Below are 24604 nucleotides of genomic sequence, written 5' to 3'. Positions count from 1 at the left end.
TTCACCAGTGTAACATTACCCCCTCCCCCTTCCCATCCCTGCCTGTATTCGAGACAGGCATTCTACTATAGTTATTTGTTCAGTAAGTTGTATTTTTTGCCTTAAAGGATAAGAGTAAAAAAATACAGTAAAGTTGTGATAGTGGCAATCGCCATTGTTTGCATAGATCCAGAAAAATGGGAAAATGGAGAAAAACTCCTTGACCTGATTACAAAAAGGCCTCACCCTTGAAGTTTATTGGCATAAGACAGACTCTGGGTTCCAGGCATACCAGTCCGTCCAACTCCAGTCATTCTCAAGGTCCCGGTGAAACTTTTTCACACTTTAGCTATTGTTGGTATCAGATTCTTATATTTAAAGACTCTGGATTCTGTGCATTTCTTTCATCAATGTCAGGCTGATGTAGAGCATCCTCTAGCATACCATTAAATGCGAGCAATCTGCCCTGCATGCAGACTATTGCTGAGTCGTTTGGGTGTTGGGAGCACTCTTTGGAGTAAGTCAATGCCAAAGCAGTGATAGGTCTTCCCTGGTAGAGGCTTGGATCCTGGTAATGTTAAAGACAATTGTGGTTGTTTCCATAGATGTTATCCATTGTTCAGGTGTGTGTGGGCGATGCCCATTCTTCTGAGGCCTGAGCCAAATCATTACGCTAATGTTCAGGGTAAAAGGCCTAATTACATTACCAAATTTGTGTTCCCGTCTCTATTAGATAAGAACTTGTTTGCATATGTATTATTTTTCTATTTTAATGTGCCTATGCAAAAGAGAAGCAATGCCACAAGATATTGTTGGTGCATCTGGGGACCGATGAATAAAGTCCAACATTCCCCATAACTTGGTACAAACATGAAATCTATACAGAGATACTCTTCTACCAGTATTGCTTATAAAACAGATCTCAAAGAGGGAAAATTAAACAATCAAATAACAAATCCAGTGGGCAAAATTGTCACTATATGAGGATATTCGACAAGAGTTATAGATGTTGAGGGAATACATCTGAGATATACAAAGGAGATACACGTGATTCTTTTATGTTTTAGAAATAGTCAAGAGGGAGGAGGGTGTTTCCGATATACCACTTTGGTCTGTGATTGGACAAGCGAAGAGAGCATGGAGCCATGTCCTCCCCTTGTTGCCTGCTGAAGCTTCCAACTCCCCGAGAGGCTTTTGCTTCCTAATTGCTGGAAGTTGAAAGTTCAGCAGACCCCTCCCAGCCCCTTGCAGGAACAAGGAAGCCTGGGGTCTCTTTTAAATTACACCTCACTGGAACCCACTTGCTGGGACCCTAAGCAGGTGTCCAGGAATAACCCTGGGGATGGGGAGGAAGGAGAAAGAAGGCTGTGGGGGGCTGCCGAGGCTGCATCTTCAACTTATGTTGGCCAAAAAGCTGACAGCATGGAACCTTGCTGAAGCTTCAGACTCCACACAAAAATTTCTGTGAAAGATATGTAATCCACCTTGGCCAAAAGAAAAATCATTAGTACACAAAACGGTTAAATGTGGGGTAACAAGAGATGGGAGTGAGGGAGTAAAGGAATAAAACGAGTGCCTGGATGGCGTTCAGATAATGACAAGCAGATGAAACACAATGATATCCATATATTTCTTATAATGTTATGCGCAGGGACACTAGTCCCAGCGCGGTTTCACAATGGATAAGTTTAATAAGGAAACTTCCCTGATAAGTCCTAATGCCAGAACCTATTGTGACCCATGTCCCACACCCCTTCCTAGGCCTGGTTAAAGCAGCCTTTGGCATGGCGGAGGGCTGCCAAACGCCATGCTGGCAGGACCTCCCGGCTCAACTCCCAGGAAGGAAAGAGATCCTTCCTGAGTCAGAAGGCCAGAAGGTCGCAGCCCCCACCCCCAAACCCTCCCTTTGGAGCCAGGAGGGAAATGGGGAGAGCCTAGGAAAACCAATAAACTCCTCCAAGGTACCCACCTCGGTTGCTTGCCCAGCCATGTGGCCAGGCAAAGCCCTGGAATACCGGAGGAAGGAGGTAGGGGGGTGCTGGGGTGACCTATGTCCCGCACTCCTTACTAGGCCTGGTTAAAGCAGCCTTTGGCATGGCGGAGGGCTGCCAAACGCCATGCTGGCAGGACCTCCTGGCTCCTGGATTTTTTTTAAACTCTAATCCCATACTTGCTTATGAATAGGTCAACAATTCAGAACAATTAACATGTGCAGACAAGAAAATTCCTAAAAAATAGTCTGTTCTTTTTAGAAAAGGGGCAGAGAAAAAGACAGAAAAAAGTTTATTATAATAAAAAACTTCATTTTAATTGATTAACATTGGTTTATATCAGTGTATGCTGTAGGAGTGACTTTTCACATGTCTTCAAGATTAAGCTATCACACTCTATCGACCACTCAAGTGCCAAGTTCTTCTATCACCATCTGTTAAGTCCCCTTCATCTTTCATATTTTCTGTGTCCTGTCTACTAACTTCAACTCTGTGGTCAAAATCAAAACATTAGTTTGGTTTAGTTTTGTATGTTCCTTTGCTCTGTGGCCTTATGTACAATAAATGAGTGAGATCATCCTGTATTTGACTTTTTCTTTCCTACATTTTACTTAGCATAATATTCCAACTCTATAAACATTATGAAAATGGCGATAATTCGTATTTTGTATAGCAAACTAACCCTGCATTGTGTATATATACATTGTATATATCTCCTTTACTCAATTATTATTTAATTGGGTTGTTTTCATATACTAGCTATCATAAAAAGTAGTACAATGAAATAGGAGTTTGACTTTCTGTTTTATAACCTTTGTGTAAAGACCTGTATTGAATTTTTTGATTCAATGGTATATATTTTTTTTATTGTTTTGAGAAACTTCCATACTAATTTCTAATTTTTACTATTTATTTTATTTTTTATTTAAAACATTCTGTTGGGAGATATCTCATTGTTGTTTTGATTTGCTTCTCTTGATGATTTGTACATGGTGTAGAGCAGAAATTCAAATGACCAAAAGGCAGGTTTTAAAGTAATAAAAGAGATAAGAAATATAGTAGGACATTGCATGGTTTTTTAAAAAGTGGTCAGTTTTTCAAGAAAATATATTTCATAATAAATATGATGAATCTACAATATACACATTATTAGACATCATAAAGCAAAAACTGATACAAATGGAAATAGATCACTACAGTATTTGGAGATTCTAACACCTCTCTTCAAAGTGGACAGAGATGATAAGCAGAAAATCAGTGAGTACATAGCTAAACTCAACAATACCTTAAGCTGTATATAATGAAGTTATTTATCCTATTTCATAAAATAACACTATAATACACCTTTTTCTCAATTTGATATGACATGCTCCTAGATATATCCATATCATGGCCCAAAAAGGATACTTTAACAAACTTAAAAGGGCAGAAATCATACATAATGTATACTCTAAGATTTTTTACAATGGACTAAAAAATCAGGAACAAAGAGAAAATGGAAAAAAATTTCAAAATAAATGATTACTAACAAGCTTCTAAAAATATATTAATCAAAAGATAATCTAAAGTGGTGGGAGTTATAATTTTAGTATAGTACATAGTATATATATATAGTATATAGTTTTAGTATAGTAAATTTATATAGTATTATAGATTTACAGCTTACCTAACATTGCATATGGTCCTTTGAGTCAGAAGGAAGGAAGGAAGGAAGGAAGGAAGGAAGGAAGGAAGGAAGGAAGGAAGGAAGGAAGGAAGGAAGGAAGGAGAAGGAAGGAAGGAAGGAAGGAAGGAAGGAAGGAAGGAAGGAAGGAAGGAAGGAAGGAAGGAAGGAAGGAAGGAAGGAAGGAAGGAAGGAAGGAAGGATGGAAGGAAGGAAGGAAGGAAGGAAGGAAGGAAGGAAGGAAGGAGGAAGGAAGGAAGGAAGGAAGGAAGGAAGGAAGGAAGGAAGAAGAAAGAAAGAAGGAAGGAAGGAGAAGGAAGGAAAGGAAGGAAGGAGAAGGAAGGAAGGAGAAGGAAGGAAGGAAGGAAGGAAGGAAGGAAGGAAGGAGGAAGGAAGGAAGGGACAGAGGGAGGGAGGAAAGGAGGGACAGAGGGAGGGAGGGAAAGAGGAAAGGAGGGAGGGAGGGAAAGAGGGAAGGAGGGAGGGAGGGAAGGAGGGAGGAAAGGACAGAAGGAAGTAAGGAAAAAAGGAAGGAAGAACGAACGAATGAATGAAGGAAGGAAGGAAGGAAGGAAGGAAGGAAGGAAGGAAGGAAGGAGGAAGGAAGGGAAGGAAGGAAGGAAGGAGGGAGGAAGGAAGGAAGGAAGGAAGGAAGGAAGGAAGGAGGGAAGGAAGGAAGGAAGGAAGGAAGGAGGGAAGGAAGGAAGGAAGGAAGGAAGGAAGGAAGGAGGGAAGGAAGGAAGGAAGGAAGGAAGGAAGGAAGGAAGGAAGGGAGGGAGGGAGGGAGGGAGGGAGGAAGGGAGGAAAGAAGGGAGGGAGGGAGGAAGGAAGGGAGGGAGGGAGGAAGGAAGGGACAGGGAGGGTGGGAAAGTGGGAGGGAGAGAGGGAGGGAGGGAAGGAAAAAAGGAGGGAGGGAGGAAAGAATGGAGGACAGAAAGAGGGAGGGAGATGGGAAGGGGAAGGAGGGGGAGGGATGGCACAAGGAGGATTGATTTAGGAATGTTGGTCTTAGAAATCTGGAAAAATAAGAGCAAATTAAATTTAAAGGAAGTAGAAATAAAAGCATTTTGTATTATAGCAAAAAACAATGAAAGTGAAAAATCAACAGAGATAATTAAACAAAACAAAGCTGATATTTTGAAAATATTAGTAAAATCAGTAAACCTCTAGCTGGACTAACTGAAAGAAAGAGGGTACAAATTGCTGGCATGAGAAATGAGAGGATGCCACAGAAATTCTCTAGAAATTGAAAAGATAGTAAAGGAATGCTTTGAGCAATCTTATGCTCACTATTTTGATATCCTAATAATTATAATAATTTTCTATTTTTGTCAAAATATTTTGTGTTTTAACATGATAAAACAAAATAACAGATAAAAGAGAAAGTAAAACAAATATAAATGACTACCTCAATGAACAAACGAACATATGGTTTTGGTTGCTTTTTTTCAAAAGTCAACCCTTTTACTAATTCAATTCTTTGAAAGATTCAGTCTGCCAAAATTTACACAATAATAAATATAATTTTAATTGTCTCCTATCTATGAAATAAAATTGTTCAATAATCAAGGAATTCTAAATGTGTAATGTATGTAAAAATAAGACTGTTATAAACAGAACAGTGAAAAAGATGTTAAAGATAAGGTTTCTATACTAAAACTAAATAAAAATACCATTTAATATACTTAAAATGTTAATCTATACAAAAGATACTTACTCTTCATAAATGAAAACAGTAATTGAGCTGTCCGCCCGATGCCGCCAAGATGGTGTTCAGGCATTTTGTGGAGGTCGGCCGGGTTGCCTATATCTCCTTTGGGCCTCACGCCGGGAAGATAGTCACCATCGTCGAAGTTATCAATCAGAACCGGGCTTTGGTTGATGGGCCATGCACTCAGGTAAGAAGACAGGCAATGCCCTTCAAATGCATGCAGCTCACAGACTTCATCCTCAAGTTCCCACACAGGTAAACTATCCAGCCTCAAGTTACAGGATTCTTGTTTGTCCCAGAGTTTGTAGGTTTTGTTTTATTTCCCGTTACGTGCACGCACGTGCGCGCACACACATGCACACACACACTATTTCTGTATCTTGATGACTAGTCTTTTATGTGAAAAGCCTGCCTCCACTTGTTAAATTCCAGGTTTTTTTGTTTTGTTTTGTTTTGTTTTTTAATTTATTTTTTTCTTTTGGGTTTTTTTTAACCCCACCTGGTGGCGCTCAGAAGTTATTCCTGGCTCTGCGATCAGGAATCACTCCTGACTCAGAACACCATATGGGATTACGGAGATTAAATCCACTCTGTCCTGGGTCAGACACTTACAAGGCAACACTCTACCACTGTGCTACCACTCTGGCCCTCTTATATTCCAGTATTTTTGCTTAGTAGTTACTATGTAGTTTTAAGTTTTGAGATTGGGGGGTTTGGGGACACCCAGAGGTGTTCCAGAACAACCCCAAAGATCAGTGTTGGGAGTGCCAATAGAGTAGCCACATGCCAGGCAGGTGCATTAACCTATTTGTAGTCTCCACTGGGGATTTTTGTTGTTATTCCTTGGGGCTATAGTAAACTACCTAAGAATAAACCAGAATAAGCTTACAATGTAGAAAAAATACCTTATTTTCCGGTGTATAAAATGACTTTTTAACCCATGAAAAAGTCGGGGATCGGAGGGGCCGAGCAGTAGCTGGCTTCCAGTGCCTTGATCCTGGAGGGCAGCTCTTCCCAGGTATGGGGTTAGGGGACACCCCATGCTGGATGGTATTCTCCCTAGTTTGGGGGATGCTGGGAGGCTTGGCAGGCCTCCAGCCATTCCCCTATTTCCCCCTGGACTTCAGGCCTGGCCTGAGTTACACTTTGGGTGGCCTGCTGTGGGTTCCAGGTGGACTCTATTAGGGGTCTCCAGGCTTCCCCCCTCCCTACTCTAGGGAGGAGGAGCAAAGGTAGGGGCTGGGCAGATAGCTGGCTTCCGGTGCCTTGATCCTGGAGGCCAGCTCTTCCCAGGTATGGGGTTAGGAGACACCCCATGCCGGATGGCATTCTCCCTAGCTTGGGGGGTGCTGGGAGGTTTGGCAGTCCTCCAGCCATTTCCCTATTTCTCCCCCTACTCCAGACCTTCCCTGGTTACCAGCCCAGGTGGACTCCATCGTGGTCCTCAGGCTTTCCCCCTTTCTCTCCCACACTAAGGAGTGGGGACACATGGTGTGAATGGCGGGCAGATGCAGCACTGGTGTATGTTGGGACATTATGTCGTGACATTCACTGGTATTTTTTTTTCTTCTCATTGATCTCCATTTAAAAAAAACATATATTTAAAAAAACATTTTTAAATATTTAAATATTTAAAATAAAAATGGGAGGATTGACTTTCAGTTTGGGAAGAGACCAGTTCGGGTGGGGGTACCATATATTTTCAAAATAAAAATGAAAGGATGACCGGGGGCCGGGTGGTGGGGCTAGAGGTAAGGTGCCTGCCTTGCCTGTGCTAGCCTAGGATGGACCGCGGTTCGATCCCCCGGCATCCCATATGGTCCCCCAAGCCAGGAGCAACTTCTGAGCGCATAGGCCAGGAGTAACCCCTGAGCGTCACTGGGTGTGGCCCAAAAACCAAAAAAAAAAAAAATGAAAGGATGAACTCACAGCCTGGAAAGAGGCCAGTACTCTTTTCCTACTTGTTTACTCTCAGCAGCCTCTTGGCCTCTTCCTTCTTTCATTGTGTAACTGTGGTTGCTACCATACTAGGTTTCTGATTAGTTCCCATGAATGGTGACAATTGAGTCCACTGTCTTAAGTTAGAATGTTTATTTTCCCCACTTTTTATCTTTTCTCCTCTTTGTGAACTGTTCAATAAGGTATTTTGGTGAAAGAGTCCCTCTCTATCTTTTCTTCCCTTTGTTATTTGTTAAATAAGGAAGTTTGTAGAAGTGTCCCTTCATTTAACGTTTATATAAGAACCAAGTCAATTGAATTGTTGGACTTGTTCTAGCATCCCCATAGGCACCAATCTCACTGTGAACTGTTCAAAAAGGAATTTTAGTGAAAGAGTCCCTCAGTTTAATGCTTATGTTTGAACCAGGTCACAGGGATTGTTGGACTTCTTCTTGCGGCCCCCTTATGCACTGATAATGCCAGGTGGCATTATTCCTTGTTTGCATGGGCACATTAAAATGGAAAATACTATACATACAAATAAGTTCTTATCTAATAGAGATAGGAACACACAAATCTTGTGGTGCAATGGAACCTTACAAACCCTGAACATTGACATGGTGACCTGGCACAGGTCTCAGAGGTTTGAGTATTTTCCAGTCACCCCTGAACCAGGGAAGCCATCCATGAAACATCCAATGCTGTTTATGACATCACCTGGAAGAAATCCTCTACCAGGGAAGACCCTACTGCTGCTCTGACATTGATTTACTCAAAATAGTCTTCTCTTAACACTGAGAAGACTTAAATAACAACAACAATCTGCATACTGGACAGGGCTTTCTGCATTGCCCGTTAATTGTGAGTTGAAATTAGACACTGCTCTGCACCATCCTGACTTCAATGTAGGATATACAGATTCCAGGACCTTCAATACAGAAATGTGAGATCAACAACAGAGACTGTGAAAAATATAACTGTGTGGGCACTACAGACAATGACAGGGATTGGACAAACTAGTTTGCCTGGAGCCTAGAAATGGTCTTATGTCAGGAAACTTCAGGGGTAGGGTTTCCTTGTACTTAGGCCAAAGTTTTTCCTTTCCATGACCCCCATACTTTGGTGGGTCCATGCAACCGATAATTGACACACTAGCATTGTTTTTGTAGTGCTCCTTTGACTACAAATCTTTAAGAAACCACTAGTAAAAATATCTGGAACTGCAAAAAGAATAGTTTACATTAGTGTTAACATATATGCTTTTAGTTCTACTAGCATCCTGGGGGATAAAGGAGGGAGATAAGGGATATATGCTTGGGAACAGGGAGGAAGGGACGACAACTCTGCTGGTGGAAAGGCCCTGGTTTAGTGTCACTGTGTACCTTAAATATCACTGTGTAAGATTTGCCGGTATATATTCTAATAAATGTCTGTCATTTAAATAAAAAAAAAACAGTAATTGAAAAAAACTCAAGTATCCATAAGAAGGTAAAGGGGATAAAAACAGAAACAAAACCCAAAGAAAACAAAAAGTTAATAGCATAGTACCATGGTTGGACAAACTAAAATATAAATTATTATTTAAAAAATTGGTATGTATATACCTATTAAAAGAGATGAAAAATTGATTTAAAATCACAATACAATCTTGTCCATAAATTTATTACAAGTATAAAGAGATACACAGGTTGAAAGTAAAAGATTTGGAAAACATAGATCATCAATGTTTTCATATAAGAAAAGCAAGTGTGACAATGTTTATCGTTTAGAGTTCAAGACTAAAGAAATAAGAATTATATAATGAAAGAAGGAAGGCTTTGTCTATCAAGAAGATACAAAAATCTTAAATACTGTAGATTTGTTCATAGAACAAACACATTTTTAAAGACTAAAATTAAAATTAAAAAAACACTAACCTCTTTCCATAAGCAATGAGTGAGTGATCCAGTTTATTTTCCACCAATCCAATTTCTTTTAGTGTGACCTTATTTTTAAAATGTTGATATATACTTTTATTTAAATGTGTGTTTCCTTAAAATAAAAAATTTAGAAATGAATATTAGATTAGTAGTTGCTAAGGGCTAAATGAATGGGTCCTAAAGGAAAATAAAGGTAGCTTAAAAGGGCAACATCAAAACAAAAAAAGGTAAATATGAGGTACTAGAGGGTAGTACAGCTAATAAAGCACTTACTTTGCACACAACAGACCCAGGATCCACCCCAGATACCACATTTGATCCCCTGATCTGACCAGAAGTGATCTCCTGAGCACAGAACCAGTAGTAAGCCCTGAGTAGTTGGCCCAAACCTTTTATTTTTCAAAATTTATTTTTCATAAGAGAAAGGTAGGTGTATTTACTGCATCAGTGACAATACTTCTAATTGTAGCATGGTCTATAATTTTATAAGATATCACTAAATAGAAAAACAACATAAACAAGACACATATTATATGTGTCTTTATTTATTTTAAATTACAAAAATAGGGGGACAAAAAGTAGTATAGTGGGGGGTTGGGCATTTACCTTAAATGTAGCTGACCTGGGTTTGATTCCAGGAACCTAAAAGTGATCCCTAAGCACAGAGCCATAAGTAAGACCATAATATCACTGGGGATTGCCCCCCAAATACAAATATTAAAAACCTATATTCAAACCTTCAAATAAATGTTATTAAGGTTGAAAATACATTATTTAAAAGTCACAATGGATTTCTCTAGACAAATAATAGTAATATTTTAATTGCTATTTATATTAAATATACTTGAGGATGTCACAATGAACATTTTCATGAAAAAAATGAGTGATAATTTAATAGAAAATTTTTCTGTTATTTTATAATGTCAGGTATAAATTATCTTTTCATGTTTCAAAAATATTTATAACTAAAATACTACCGTATTTGCCGGCGTATAAGATGACTGAGCATATAAGAGGACTCCCTAATTTTGCAGTTAAAACATAGGTTTAGGCCTATATTCGCTGTATCAGACAGATGCTGCAACTGTTATACCACAGTAAGCCAATCACAACAAGCAAAGGTTCAAAGATTATACTGTAATAGACTTCCTCTCTGACTTTGGCCAATCTGAGCAGGCTTTTTACAGTGTAGATTCAGGTCCAGAACATTGTCTAATTTTCATGCATAAAAAGCCTGCTTGGATTGGCTGAGTTAGAGAGGCGGTCCGAGCAGCCTTGCAATGATTGGTGCAGGATCGAGTTGGAAAATTCGTTTTGTGGCAATATTCAGACAATTTTCGTTTAGCAGCATATTGAAAGATTTTTCAGGATATACTCGGTGTATAAGATGACCCCCGATTTTTGGTTGACTTTTTTTTGTTTCAAAAGTCATCTTATATGCCAGAAAATATGGTAATTAGCAAACCTAAGTTAAAAAGAAGAAATATGAGTCTTATTTGTTTGAATGCTAGCCAAAAGCTAAAGAAAACTGCTATAATATGACTAGCATTAAAAATTCCATTTCAGAAACTAAGTTTATTTTAGAAATTAATTTCAAGCATGTTTGAAAACAATTGTAATTCTAATAAGAATCAAAATTTAAGTCATTTTGATGCTAAACATTTAAAAGCTTTTGGTCTGGAAATTAAATTGGAACAGACCAAAGAAACTAATATTGTCAAGCCTACTGTTGTGAAGTACAATATCTGTTTTGCAGAGAGGATTTAGGTCGACAATGCTCATCAGCGGAAAAACGTTCTTATTTGGCAGCCACTACAACAGTCATATAAATTTGATATTTATTCGGAAGAACTCCTTTCTTATTTCTTGAACCTTTTTTTAAATTAAAAAACTCTTTAAATCCTCACTAAAGAAAAGTCTTTTGAGCACTTAGTTCCCTGAATCATGATCACATGTAAGCCAACATCTGTAAACACCTCATTGCTGAAATCTAATAGAAAATCCCAATTCAAGTTCATAATTTTCCTTATAAGTATTACTGTCCAGGCTTCTCAATTTCTCATTGCCATTTTTCCCAAAGAAACTACCCTGGCTTCCAGCACTAACCCTGTACAGGGTGGCATCAGTTAATGGGAAATGTTGTAAAAAGCAACAAAATTGTGTGTACGGAGGAAATTCAACATTAATTGAGCTGCTTTTCGCTTTATGGCTCAGCACTTGTATTAGTTTTCGATGACTGCTATGACAAAGTTACACAAACTAAATGACTTAAACAAGATTATCATCTAACAGTTCTGGAGGCTAGAAGTTTAAGATCAAAATGTTGTCACAGTTGGTTTCATCTGAGGATGGTGAGGAAAAATTCATTGCAGGCCTCTCCTGGAGCATCTGGTGATTTTCTGTTCATTCGTCATCATGTCTTCTTTATGTGCATGTCTATAATAAACTTCCATTTTTTATAAGAATACCAGTGCTTCTGAATGTTACTAGTAATTTTACCTTTATTACTTCTTATCTATAAAGACCTATCTCCAAATAATACCACAGTTTAAAATAAGTAGGGTTAGGATTTCAACAAATTTCTAGGTAATATGATTCAGTTAATCACAGTAGTATCTGGCTGTAAATGACTTTAAAAGGAAAATGACACCATTTTTATGGTCATTCTCCTTCCCCACCACCCCATCTAAATATGATTCCTTTCAAAACACAGCTAGGCTGCTATTGTGTTGTCTCTTATTCTTTTTTCTTATCATCTTCATGTATGTTCTGCTTCTTATTTCTCTTCTTAGTTTGCTTCATTGCTAACTCTCTGTTGCCAAAATTCAGTTTGTTCCTCAGCAATATACTCAGTCCAGTACCAGTTTTCACAGAATCATTTGAAAGTGATAATGTTGCTTCAGCACTGGCTCATATACCTTAATTATTAAATGAAACTGTATTCTAATGAAGCCACAATTAACATTGCACATAATGGTAGAAACACAATGGTAGTTCCCTTTTACAAGGCATATCTCAAATACTTCTCACCAGACCTCAGGTCCTCCCCATACCTCTCTAGCTACATATTAAATTATTTTAAGGATTTGGGGAGATAACACAAAGACCTGGACTAAATTCCTATTATGCATTAGATCCTGGTTTTGATACTACCTGATATCAAAAAAAATAATAATTTTGGAGGCCAAAAACAAAAGTAATAAAAAGAAAGCTGCAATGTTCAAGCGACTGTTTGCTCCCGGTATCATCCACTTTTTCTTCCACTCAATTTATGAGGCAGAACAAGATGGTTCAAGTTCTGTGGTTTTGTTAGAAAAAAAATTGTTGGCACCTATGGTGTTTGGGGATTTTACCTTTTTAAACCTTGTATTTGTTCATAGATTAATGTATGTCTATGTGGTATGTGTTTTAAATACTACAAAGTGCTATCATTCTATACTTACCTTTCTTATTCTGGCTTACTTTGTTTAACCTAATATTTTAAAGATGCATGCAATTTGCTGCAAAATCCATGATTTATCATTTCTAACTGCTATGTAGTATTACCACATCTTCATGATCCATTCATCTGTAGTTGGGCATCTAGGTTAGTTCCAATTCTTGCCTATTGTGCTGAGTGCTGCAATGAATAGTAGAGTGCACACATACTTTGGGATAAATATTCTTCCATCGTGGGAGTAGATACCCAAGAGAGCAATTGCAGGATCATATGGCAGCTCAGTTCTGAGTTTACTAAGCATCCTCCAAACTGATTTCTATAGGGGTTGGACCAGATAGTATTCCCACCAGCAGAGAATGAGAGTTTCTTTCTTATCACATCCTTGCCATTGGTCCCATTATTTATGATGTGTGCCATCCTCATTGATGTTAGGTGCTACCTCATTGTTGTCTTGATTTGTATTTCTCTAATGATGAGTGATGGTGAGCATGTTTTCATATGTCTCTTGGTCATTTGTCTGTCTTCATTAGAAAAGTGTATTCATTTTTTTCTCCCTATTTTTCTATGGCTTTATTGGGTTTTGTGGGGTTCACCTTTTTGAGTGCTGTGTATTCTAGATATGAGTTCTTTGTCTGATGTGTGGAGTGTGAAATTTTTTCCCATTCTCTTAGCTGTCTTTTCATTTTAACCAGTGTTTCTTTTGCATACAGAAACTTTAGTTTCATGTAGTCCCATTTGTTTAAGTTTAATGCTATTACTCTTGCCATTAGCATTCCATCATCAAAAACTTTTTTGAGGTATAAGTCTTATAGTGTTCTGCCTATTTTCCCCTCAATAAACTTTATAAATACAGGTCTGATTTCCAGGTCTTTAATCCATTTTGAGTTAATTTTTTGTAGAGTGTGAGGTATAGATCAATCTTTAGTTTCTTACAGGTGGCAGGTGGTTATCCAGTTGTTCCAACACAATTTGTTGAAGAGACTGTCTTTGTTCCATTTCAAGTTCTTGGATCCTTTGTCAAATATTAGTTGACCATATACGTGTGGGTATATCTCTGGATATTCTGTTCTAACCACTGGTCTGATAGTCTTTCTTTGTTCCAGTACCAGGCTGTTTTGATGACTATGGCTTTATAATAAAGTTTCAGGTTAGGTAAAGAAATGCCACCCAGTTTTTTTGTTTTTCAGTAAGAATTTGATTAACCTAGGTCTTTTGTGGTTCCAGTAAAACTTTATAATTGATTGTTCTAGTTCCTTAAAAAATGATGTCTGAATTTGGATAGGGATTGAGTTAAATCTATATAGTAATTTAAGTAAGATAGTCACTTTGATAAGGTTGATTCTTCCTACTCATGACCAGGGGATGTTCTTCCATTTCCTTAGGTCCTCTTCAATTTTTTTCTGAAATGTTTTTGAAGTTTCATGGTATAAATCTTTCATTTATCTTGTCAGGTTGATTCCTATGTACTTGATACTTTTAGATACTATTTTAAATGGAATTAAGTTTTTAATGTCTTTCTCCTCTACTTCATTATTTGTATAGAGGAATGCTGTTGTCTTTTGCATAATGATTTTGTAGCCAGCAACTTTGCTGTATTGACTTATTGTTTCTAAGAGTTTTACTGTGGACTCTTTAGGGTTTTCTGTGTATAATATTATATCATCTACAAAAAAAATATTTTAACTTCATCTTTCCCTATCTGGATTCCTTGAATTCCCTTATCTTGTCTGATAGCTATTGCTAGTACTTCTAAAACTATGTTGAATAAGAGTGGAGAAAGTAGGATTCCTGTCTTTTCAATGTTTTGGAAGAGCCTGAGAATCAGTGGTTGTAATTCTTCTCAAACTTTTTGATAGACTTGATCTGTGAAACCATCTGGACCTAGACTTTTGTTCTTGGGGATTTTCTTAATTACTGTTTAAACTTCCTCAGATGTGATTGGACTTTTTAGGCTTTCTTTTTATAGGCTTACATCCTCTTTATTCAGTCTTGGAAGATGATATCTGTTTTATCCAGATCTGTCGGTTTCTTCAGGGTTCTCTAGCCTAACTGAGTATTGTTCATAGTATGCCCTCATGATGTCTTTGATTTCTTGGGGTTCTGTTGTAATCTCTCCCCTTTCATTTTTGATCCTATTTGTTTGGATGTTTCCCCCCTTTCTTTTGGTAAGTCTTGCCAGCGGTTTGTCTATCTTGTTTATTCTTTCTGAAAAACAGCTCTTGGTCTCACTGAATTTTTGTTTGTTTGTTTGTTTCTATGTTGCTTATTTCTGCCCTGGTTTTTATTATTTCTTTTTTTCTGGTTGTGTTTGGGTTTCTTTGGTGTTGTTTTTCCCAGATCCTTAAGGTGTCCTTGTAAATTGTTGATTTTGTCATTTTCCTCTCTCCTGACATAGGCCTGTATTGCTATGAGTTTCCCCCCAATTATTGCTTTTGCTGTATCCCACAAATTTTGACAGTTTGTCTCTTCATTATCATTCATCTCAAGGAATCTTTTTATTTCTTCCTTGATTTCCTCTTTGATCCAGCTGTTGTTGAGTAGCATGTTGTTTAATCTCCAGGTGTTGAATTTTCTCCACAGTTTCTTTTTACAATCAATCTTGATCACTGTTGCATAATGGTCTGATGGGGAGCTTCTAATAATCCTTAAGTTTGTGACTTTGTGCAAGTTAGATTTATATCCTAAGGCCTGGTCTATTCTAGAGAAGGTTCCATGTACACTTGAGAAGAATGTATATTCTGCTTTCTTGGAGTGGAGAGCCCTGTATAGGTCTGTTAGTCCTATTTCTTCTAATTTCTCATTAAGGGCTCTTATGTCTTTGATAGTTTTCTGCCTGGTGATAGTGGAGTATTGAAATCTCCTATTACATCACATTTCCTTTGATATGTTTCTCTAGATTTGTGAGCAAATGCCTTACATATTTTGCTGGCTCTATTTTTGGTGCATAAATGTTGAACTGAGTCAGTACTTCTTGGTCTATTGTTCTACTGATCAGTAAGTAGAGACCTTCTTTGTCTCTGAGTACTTTCTTGAGGCTGAATGCGATTTGCTCTGATAGAAGTATGACTGTTTTGGCTTCTTTTTGTACTTCAGTGGCTTGAATAATTGACTTCCATTCTTTTATTCTAAGCCTGTGTCTATCCTGATCTTTTAAGTGTGTTTCCTTTAAGCAGCAGATAACAGGTTTTTGTTTTCTGATCAAACCCTCCACTCTGTCTTTTAATGGGGGAGTTTAGCCCATTGACATTTATGGAGATTATTGACAGAGAGGGTTGCTGTGCTGCTATGTTGTATAGGATTGTTGTTGTTACAATTGGGCGTTTGGGTTGTACAGTTCATCTCTGAGAAGATCATTTGGAGTTAGTTTGGTTAGCTCAAATGTTGCAAATTCTTTTTGTCTGAGAATGTTTTTAGTCCTCCCTTCATTTATTTTTTTAAATTTTTTTTTGACTGAAGTGTATGACAAACCTTTCACAGTAATATTTTAGGTACATAGCGACATTGAATTAGGGAAATATCCACCACCAATGTTGTCTTCCCTCCACCCCTGGTCCCAGCATGCATCTCATATCCCCCTTCTTTACCCCTCAGGCTGCTAGTATAAGTAGTCCCCTCTATGTCTAGCATATTGTAGATTGGATATCAATTCTGTTGTCATTGGCTTTGGATTTGGTGTTTAAGTTTGATCATCTTTTTATTTCTACTTAATGTTCACATGATTGGTCTTGGTACCCTTCATTACTTCACCCTCCATTTGTGAAGTGGGATAAGATGGTTCAAGTTATGCGGTTCTGTTTGAAGGAAAGAAAAAATAATAAAAATAATAATATGGGGAAAAGATCAAGCAAGCAAAAATGGGAGGAGTCCTTCTAGAAGCTATTAATATCAATTTAAGAGAAAAAAGGGAAAAAAGGAAGAAAAACATAACAACAATACAAAGAAAACTCAAAAAGCACCACAGCATTAAGAACAACAACCATACAATAACCATGGCCCTGGGGGGAAAAAAAAGCACAAAAAAAAAAAAAGAAGAAAAACAACAATAACAAAACTAAAAAAAAATTTTGTGCTTCTCTCTCTCTCTCTTTTTTTTTTTTTTTTTTTTTTTTTGCATAGGCACAGTAAATTGCTCAGAAATTGCTTTTGGCTCAGAGAATTAATGGGATGCCAGAGATCGAACCCACATTCATCCTGTGTCAGCTGCATGCAAAGCAAACTCCCTACCACTGTGCTACCACTCTGTCCCTGAACTTTTCTTCTCTTAGTAAATAAAAAGTTAATGATCATGAGCCATTACAGGGCAGGGACAGGTGTGATCGGCAGGGAACCATGCTGTCTGATAGGTAGAGCTGGAAAGTGAAATTGACCAAGGAAGGTGAAATTGACCAGGCCTGCCCGGCAGAGCTCAGGCAGCGGGATGGGACAGGTGCAATCCATGGGGAACCATGCTGTCTGACAGGTAAAGAAGGAGGGTAAAATTGACCAGAACCAACTGGCAGAGCTTGGGCAAGCCTGTTGCTGGTTTCTTTATGATATAATGGATAGTCGAGGCTTTGTGTTGTTCCTCTTCCACTTGTTTTGGACACTACTCCCCAGTAAATGTTGACAACTACAGTACTTGGAGTTTCTACCTATTAGACCATTGTATTTGTTCATGGAGTATTACATGTATATATGGTCTATATTCTGTCTTTTGTGTATTGACTTTGTAGCCGGCCACTTTTCTGTACTGGTTAATTGTTTCTAGGAGTTTTACTGTAGACTCTTTGGGGTTTTTTATGTATATCATCATATCATCTGCAAAAAGAGATAGTTTGAGTTCCTCTTCCCATATTTGGAAAGATTTTGATTCCCTTCTCTTGTCTGATTGCTATTGCTAGGACTTCTAAGGCTACATTGAATTAGAGTGGAGAGAGTGGACAGCCTTGCCTACTTCCTGACCTTAGTGGAAATGCTTTCAGTTTTTCGCCATTAAAGATAATGTTGGCTGTGGGCTGTTTTATAGATAGCTGTAACTATCTTGAGGAAGATTCCTTCTAACCCTATTTTGCTGAGTGTTTTCATCATGAATGGATGTTGGATTTTGTCAAATGTCTTCTCTGTGCATCGATTGATAAAATTCTGTGGTTTTTGTCTTATTGTTGATGTGGTGTATAATGCTGATAGATTTGCATATGTTGAACCATCCTTGCATCCCTGGGATGAAACCCACGTGGTCATGGTGTATAATCTTTTTTGATGTAGTGCTGAATATGGTTTGCTAAAATTTTGTTGAGGAGTTTTGCATCTATGTTCATTAGTGAGATTGGTCTGTAGTTTTTTTTCTTGGTGATGTCTTTGCCATCTTTGGAAATGAGTGATATTAGCCTCATAAAAAGAATTAGGAAGGTTTCCTTTCTTTTCAATGTTTTGGAAGAGACTGTGGATCAGTGGTAGTAATTCTTCTCAGAATGTTTGATAGAATTCACCTGTGAAACCACCTGGACCTGGACTTTCGTTCTTGGGAAGTTTCTTAATTTCTGTTTCAATTTCCTCAGATGTGATTGGCCTATTTAGGTTTTCTAGATACTCCTTATACAGTCTTGAAAGATGATATTTTTCCAGAAATCTGTTGGTTTCTTCTGGGTTCTCTAACCCGACTGAGTATAGTTGTTCATAATAAGTACTCATGATGTGTTGGATTTCTTGGGGTTCTGTTGTAATCTTTTCTCTTTTATTTGTGATCTTATTTATTTGGGTGTTGTGCTTTTTTTTGTGAGTCTTGCTAGTAGTTTGACTATCTTGTTTATTCTTTTGAAAAACCAAATCCTGGTCTCCTTAAATTTCTGTATTGTTTTCTTAGTTTCTATGTTGTTTATTTCTGCCCTGGTTTTTATTATTTCTTGTCTTCTGGTTGTGTTTGGGTTTCTTTGCTGCTATTTTTCTAGCTTCTTAAGGTGTCCCTTTAAATTGTTGATTTTGTCCTTCTCTTTCCTGAGATAGGCCTGTATTGCTATGAGTTTCCCCCTAATTACTGCTTTTGCTGTGTCCCATAGATTTTGACAATTTGTCTCTTCATTATCGTTTGTCTCAAGGAATCTTTTTATTTCTTCCTTGGGTTCCTCTTTGTTGTTGAGCAGTATGTTGTTTAATCTCCAGGTGTTGGATTTTCTCCATAGTTACTTTTTACAGTCACTCTTGATCTCTGCTGCATAGTGATCTGATAGGGTGCTTCTAATAATCCTTATATTTGTGACTTTATTCAAGTTAGATTTATATCCTAAGGTCTATTCTGAAGAAGGTTCCATGTGGACTTGAGAAGAATGTGTATTCTGCTTTCTGAGGGCGGAGAGCCCTATATAAGTCTATTAGCCCTAGTTCTTTTAATTTCTCAGTTAGGGCTCTTATTTCTTTGCTAGTTTTCTGTATGGTGGATCTGTTCAGTGGTGATAGTGTACTATTGAAATCTACTACTATCACATTTTCTTCCATATGTTTCTCCAGGTTTTTGAGCAAATGTCTTACGTATTTTGCTGGCTCTGCTTTTGATGCATAAATATTGACCAGAGTTAGTACTTCTTGGTATAATGTTCCCCTGATCAGTAAGTAGTGACCCTCTTTGTCTCTGATCACTTTCTTGAGGTTGAATGCAATTTGTTCTTATATAAGAATGGTTGTCCCAGCTTTTTTGTTTTCCATTGGCTTGAATAATTGATTTCTATCCTTTTATTCTAAGCCTATGTCTATTCTGAACTTGTAGATGTGTTTCTTGCAGGTAGCAGAAATCTGGTTTTTGTTTTCTAATCCAAATCTCTACTATGTGTCTTTTAATGGAAGAGCTTAGTTCATTGACATTTAAGGAGATTATTTACAGAGAGGCTGTTGTGCAGTTGTATTGTGTAGGCTGATTGTTGTTACAATCGAGTTTTTGGATTGTGTAATTCATCTCTGAGTAAATTTTTAGAATCGGTTTTGTTTGCACAAATAATGCAAGTTCTTTTTTGTCTGAGAATGTTTTTAGTCTTCCCTCCCATTTGAATGAGAGTTTTGCCAGATAGTGGACTCTAGGTTGGAAGTTTCTTTCATTCAGTCATTAAATATGCCATTCCATTGTCTTCTTGCTTGAATTGTTTCAAATGGGAGATCTGGTTTGATTCTTATGTTCCTTCCTTGTACTTGAGGGTTTTTCCTCATATTGCTTTAAAGAATTCATCTTTCTCTTTGTTTTTTTTTTTTTTTTTTTTTTTTTTGCCATTTGGATTACTATATGCCTTGGTGTTGTTTTATTAGGGTCTTTTTTATTAGGGACTCTTTTTACCTCCTGGATTTGCACTGGAGCCTCTTTCCAAAGGGTGGGAAAGTTTTCTGCTATTATTTCTCTTACCACATGTTCTTTCCCTTTCTCTATTTCTTCCTGTTCTGGTATTACTACAATCCATAGATTATTTCTTTTGTCTTTGTTTATTAAATACCTAACTTTTCTTCCAATGCTTTACCTTTTATTTCCTTATTGGATTCTTTGTCAGTTTTGGTTTGTAGTTTTTCTTCAAGTTCTTCTGAGTGATTCTTCAACTATGTAATTCTGCTACATTTTTTATTTCCTTTAATTCCATTTGTATGGATTCTCTCATCTACAGAGAGGGGACCAGTTACACTAGCAGCCTGAGGGCACAAAGGAGGGAGATACAGAATGCATGCTGGGAACAGGGATGGAGGGAGGACAACACCAGTGGTGGGAATGCCCCTGATTCAATGTCACTATGTACCTTAAATATTACTGTGAAAGACTCATTATTCACTTTGTTCACAATAAAAAATAAATAAATAGTCAATTAGTGCAAAAAAAGATTTTTATTTCAAATTAGAAAGTTCCATCATCATACTACTGCCTACTTTTTTTATCCCAATATAGATTTTATTCAGGGAGTATATATAATGATTGCTTCCAATATATGGTTTAAATCCTGGATTCAGTCTTCATAGTACTTTTCATGGTCTATTTCTCACCCCATCTTTTACCCTGAAAATGATTCATTCACTTCTAGTTTTTCTGGCTGCATTTTACTCCATCTAATGACCCCATATTTTTCTTTCTAACCACATAGTTAATTTATTTTTTAAAATTTTACAAGCTTACCCCAGTCAATATTTCCTTCTAAATGTATCTGCCACAGCCCTATGATGGCCATATCTGTCCTATAAGTCACCTCTTTCCTACCTCTTTAACCAAGTTCTTTCAAAACCTTGATACTGACTACTCTTTCTCTGTAATATATTTCTTTTCCTCACAAAGTTCATTCAAGATGATGGCACCTTCTTGTAACACTTCCATATTCTTTCATGTAGCATTTACTTTTCTAACATATTAGCTAACTAGATCATATTTCTTTATATATTATATTTTATACATTATATTTGTATATAACTCATATATCATTAGCTATTGCAGTCATTTTATTAACTTGTATATGAATGAGTTTCCCATAAACAAACATGTTTATTTCCTGGCACTGAACCCTGTACAGTGCCAAAGTAAACAGTAGATATTCAATAAATATTTTCATAAAATAACTGAACATTCTTCCTCTAATATCTAAGACTAGAATTTAGTCTACTTAGTATCTCAATATTTCTTTCTAATTGACATTATTTGGTTATATACTAGCAAGATTTCAATTTTGAGATACCCTATACTTTGAAATTTTTCTTCTATTTTAGATTTTTTTCTTTAACCTGGTTCTAATCTTTACTAATTTGTGATATATCATGATTGATATATTGTGTGTAGAAATTAAAAATTATGAGAAATTAGTTGATGATAATTTTCTTGCTCTTTTATGTGTGTTATGACTAAAACTATATGACAGGTAATACTTTATCCTCCTTCAGAATGTGAGCTCCATCTCCAATCATCTGACACCTTGAAATTGGCTACACGCTCATTTCGTCTGATGTCCATACTTCCATAATGTTGTCAGCAGTGGCACATAAATACACTGTAAATTTGTCTGCTCATTTTGCAAATGGAAAAATAGACCCATAATGACCAAGTAACTTTTCTGATATAGTTAAATTACTAGATTCTATACTGAAAAGAAAGTCTAATAAAGTCTTTGTTTCAAAAAACTGGCTCATTTCCTTCCTTATATGAGTACATATTTCTTTGTGTTTGATTTCCCTAGGGCCTTTATATAAAATTCTATCATTTTCGATCTGTTCTTCTTAGTTATATAAATCTATCTTCTCTTCAAGCAGAATTTTTCTTTACTTGACTTTAAAAAAAGAAATAATGAACCAGATTTACTAAAACATGTTACAGCTCTCCTACACTTTGTAGAAGCTAAAATTGACTTACTTTACTGCATATTGTATTATTTATCTAATGGTATAAGAGAACAGCCTTTGATTTGAAGAAATATGAGGGTTCCTCTTATAACTGGACTACTTAGATCTGATGTGAATATAAGTCATAGATTTTTTGGCTTCCTGTGTCTTTGGAAATTATTCGAAGCAACATTTTTGTTTTTTGCCAAAAGTTGGTGAACACTAAAACACTTCTGACCAAGCTTCTCTTCTCAGTTCGTAGACAAGGTTATAATCCAGATTATAAGTAGAACATGCCTTTAATTCCTTATCTAGTGCTCATTTCTACTTCCTAACTTTTTCAAGCATATAAAACACTATCTTCTTATTAACTTGAGTCTCAAAACTAGCCAAAGGTTCTTGCTAAGAACACTGCATAGGTGAGCAAAAACCTGAGATCTATATCACCTGACTAGAGCAGATAGAATAAAAAAAGTCAAGTAAAATCAGAACAACCAATGATCTGGAGGCCATACTGAGTTGGGGAATTCATCAAAGTATTTCTAGCAATGAAAAAAAATATCATCTGTTTTACTTTTTCAAAATGTTGTTCTAGATTCATTTGGAAAATGGGTTAAGACAGACCCATAGGAGAGAACCAGGTAGGAGATAAATACATAGGCAAGATGAGATTTGCATATAGTCTAGACATCCTAGTATAATTCAACGGTATCTCTCTTTCAGCAGCACACCGTGCTTTTTTTTTCCTTGTCTTTTTAATGAAATACAAGCCTGTTATGCAACATGTCTCTTAATAAACACAATTTTAAAATACAAGCCATTTAATGGATATTTAAAACCATTATATTTTTGTGTGTGTCATTAAAGGAACCCTGTTTTGTTGCATTAAGGACTATAATTTAAATAGTATTTGTTCTAATTGCAAACATTCTAATTGTGAGAAGCTTTGATTTAAATGACACAATTTCAGTGCATTGAATATGAGTGAGCCAACAACTCAGCTATTGAAGTAGCATTAAAATGCCAGACATTTTGTTTGTTTTGATTTTTTTCTATGTTAAAACTTTTACTTAATATTCTGGTGAAAATGAATAGCATAAATGTATAAAATACACAGATATATTGCATTGATTTCATAACAGGATTCACAAATACTTTGTCAAATTATTTTGATGATTAATGCAATGCTAAGTCATCCTTAACAACAGTAGATAAATTTACTTGAAGTAATTTTAAGATATTTATTGGAATTGTTTTTAAATAAATACAGTCTTATTTTCTAAAGGAACCCAATGGCGAGTTTATATCAACTAGTGTGATATTAGATCCAAACATAACATATAGATGAGTACTACCATTTATGATTCATTTTTTGACACTTTAAATTAACTTTAACATATTGTTCTGAATGATAAACCATATTATTTAAAAGGAAAACTCAAAATTGAAAAATTGAAGTTGCAAGTGCTTTTACCTTAAGTAGATGATGTGTTTATGTGCTTTAAATCATAAATGTCCCAACTGTGAACTAATATTATGACATTATGCTCTTCAATAACTGACTTTCACCAAATAGAGGTCCATAAAGTTAGGGCTGAGGACAATTTGTTCTATCTATAGGCTTTCATGAGGCCCAAATCAACATATCTGTAAACTGATTTTATAGTAGTTTCTGACAAATAATATAATACTTTCAATCAACTCTCATTGAATAATTAAAAAATTTTTTTGAAAAAAGTCTAATGTATTTTTAAGAATTGTTGGTTTGTATTTTGTAATTTTATCTTATACCTTTGTAATCTTTTTTAAGACAATGAAGGGTTGAAATTATTTTTTTTTCAATTTTAAGGAGAAATGGTTCTTGCTGAGACTAAAGAGAATATCCATTTTTCTTCCAAATTGGCCAATGCGGTTGAGAGACTTGGTGGGTAGATTACTTTTTATTCTGTTCTTTTTTATAAGGGATTAACTTTTTACCAGCTATTTCTTTTTGAAATTCCTCATTTTGATGACCATTAAAGAAGGACCTGATGATAAAACCTATTCTGTGCCCAATACTTAGGATGCTGTAGAAAGCAAACTCCTGAAGCAGGGGAGCCTAAAATGGAAATAAAAGAAAGCTTTTCTGTTTAATCTTTCTATCATTACCAGAGATGTCACAGCATGGACCTGAATATGCCATTTCATTAATTCACCATCTTCCTAACTCTGCGAAGTCCAGGAAAATAGCAAATCATGTTATACCAGTTTATTTTTTCTTTTCCCCTAGGTTGGACGAATTGAAGATTTTCTTTACCAACTAGAGGATAGCTTCTTAAAAACAAAAAAACTGAGAACTGCTCGTAGGCAGAAAACAAAAATGAAGAGGCTTCAAACTGTGCAGCAAAGCTAAGTCACTGGGGAGCAAGTGCTGCCACCAAAGAACCCAGAGAAAGGGGCAGGGCTGACATTGACAGCTGAAATCAAAAGCTCAGCACCAAGGGAAAACCATGGCACTCCCCCAATCCACCACTGGGAGGATGCTCTCTACTTCATTAATCTTGACTGGCAGCAATAAATGTTCTCTGCAACTTTCACTTGACTCTTGTTTAAATGTGTCTTAGTTGTTTAGTTAAACAACTTGTAAAATGAGCTTCGTTGTGCGTCTTTTGATTGCCTGAT

At 36.5% G+C, this 24604-nt stretch overlaps 1 protein-coding gene across 1 annotated transcript in view; it reads left to right on the top strand.

The window, feature by feature from the left end:
- Nucleotides 1-24335, top strand: part of SPATA16 (spermatogenesis associated 16) — a 278777-nt gene extending 254442 nt beyond the window's left edge. Inside the window, exon 10 of the mRNA XM_049775243.1 lies at nt 24213-24335. Coding sequence (XP_049631200.1) covers nt 24213-24335 — 123 coding nt within the window. The remainder of the gene's footprint in view (nt 1-24212) is intronic.
- The last annotated feature ends 269 nt before the right edge of the window (nt 24336-24604 follow it).

This window comes from Suncus etruscus, chromosome 6, assembly GCF_024139225.1.
Source record: "Suncus etruscus isolate mSunEtr1 chromosome 6, mSunEtr1.pri.cur, whole genome shotgun sequence".
Classification (NCBI taxonomy): domain Eukaryota; kingdom Metazoa; phylum Chordata; class Mammalia; order Eulipotyphla; family Soricidae; genus Suncus; species Suncus etruscus.
This window is presented reverse-complemented; position numbering and strand designations above follow the sequence as displayed.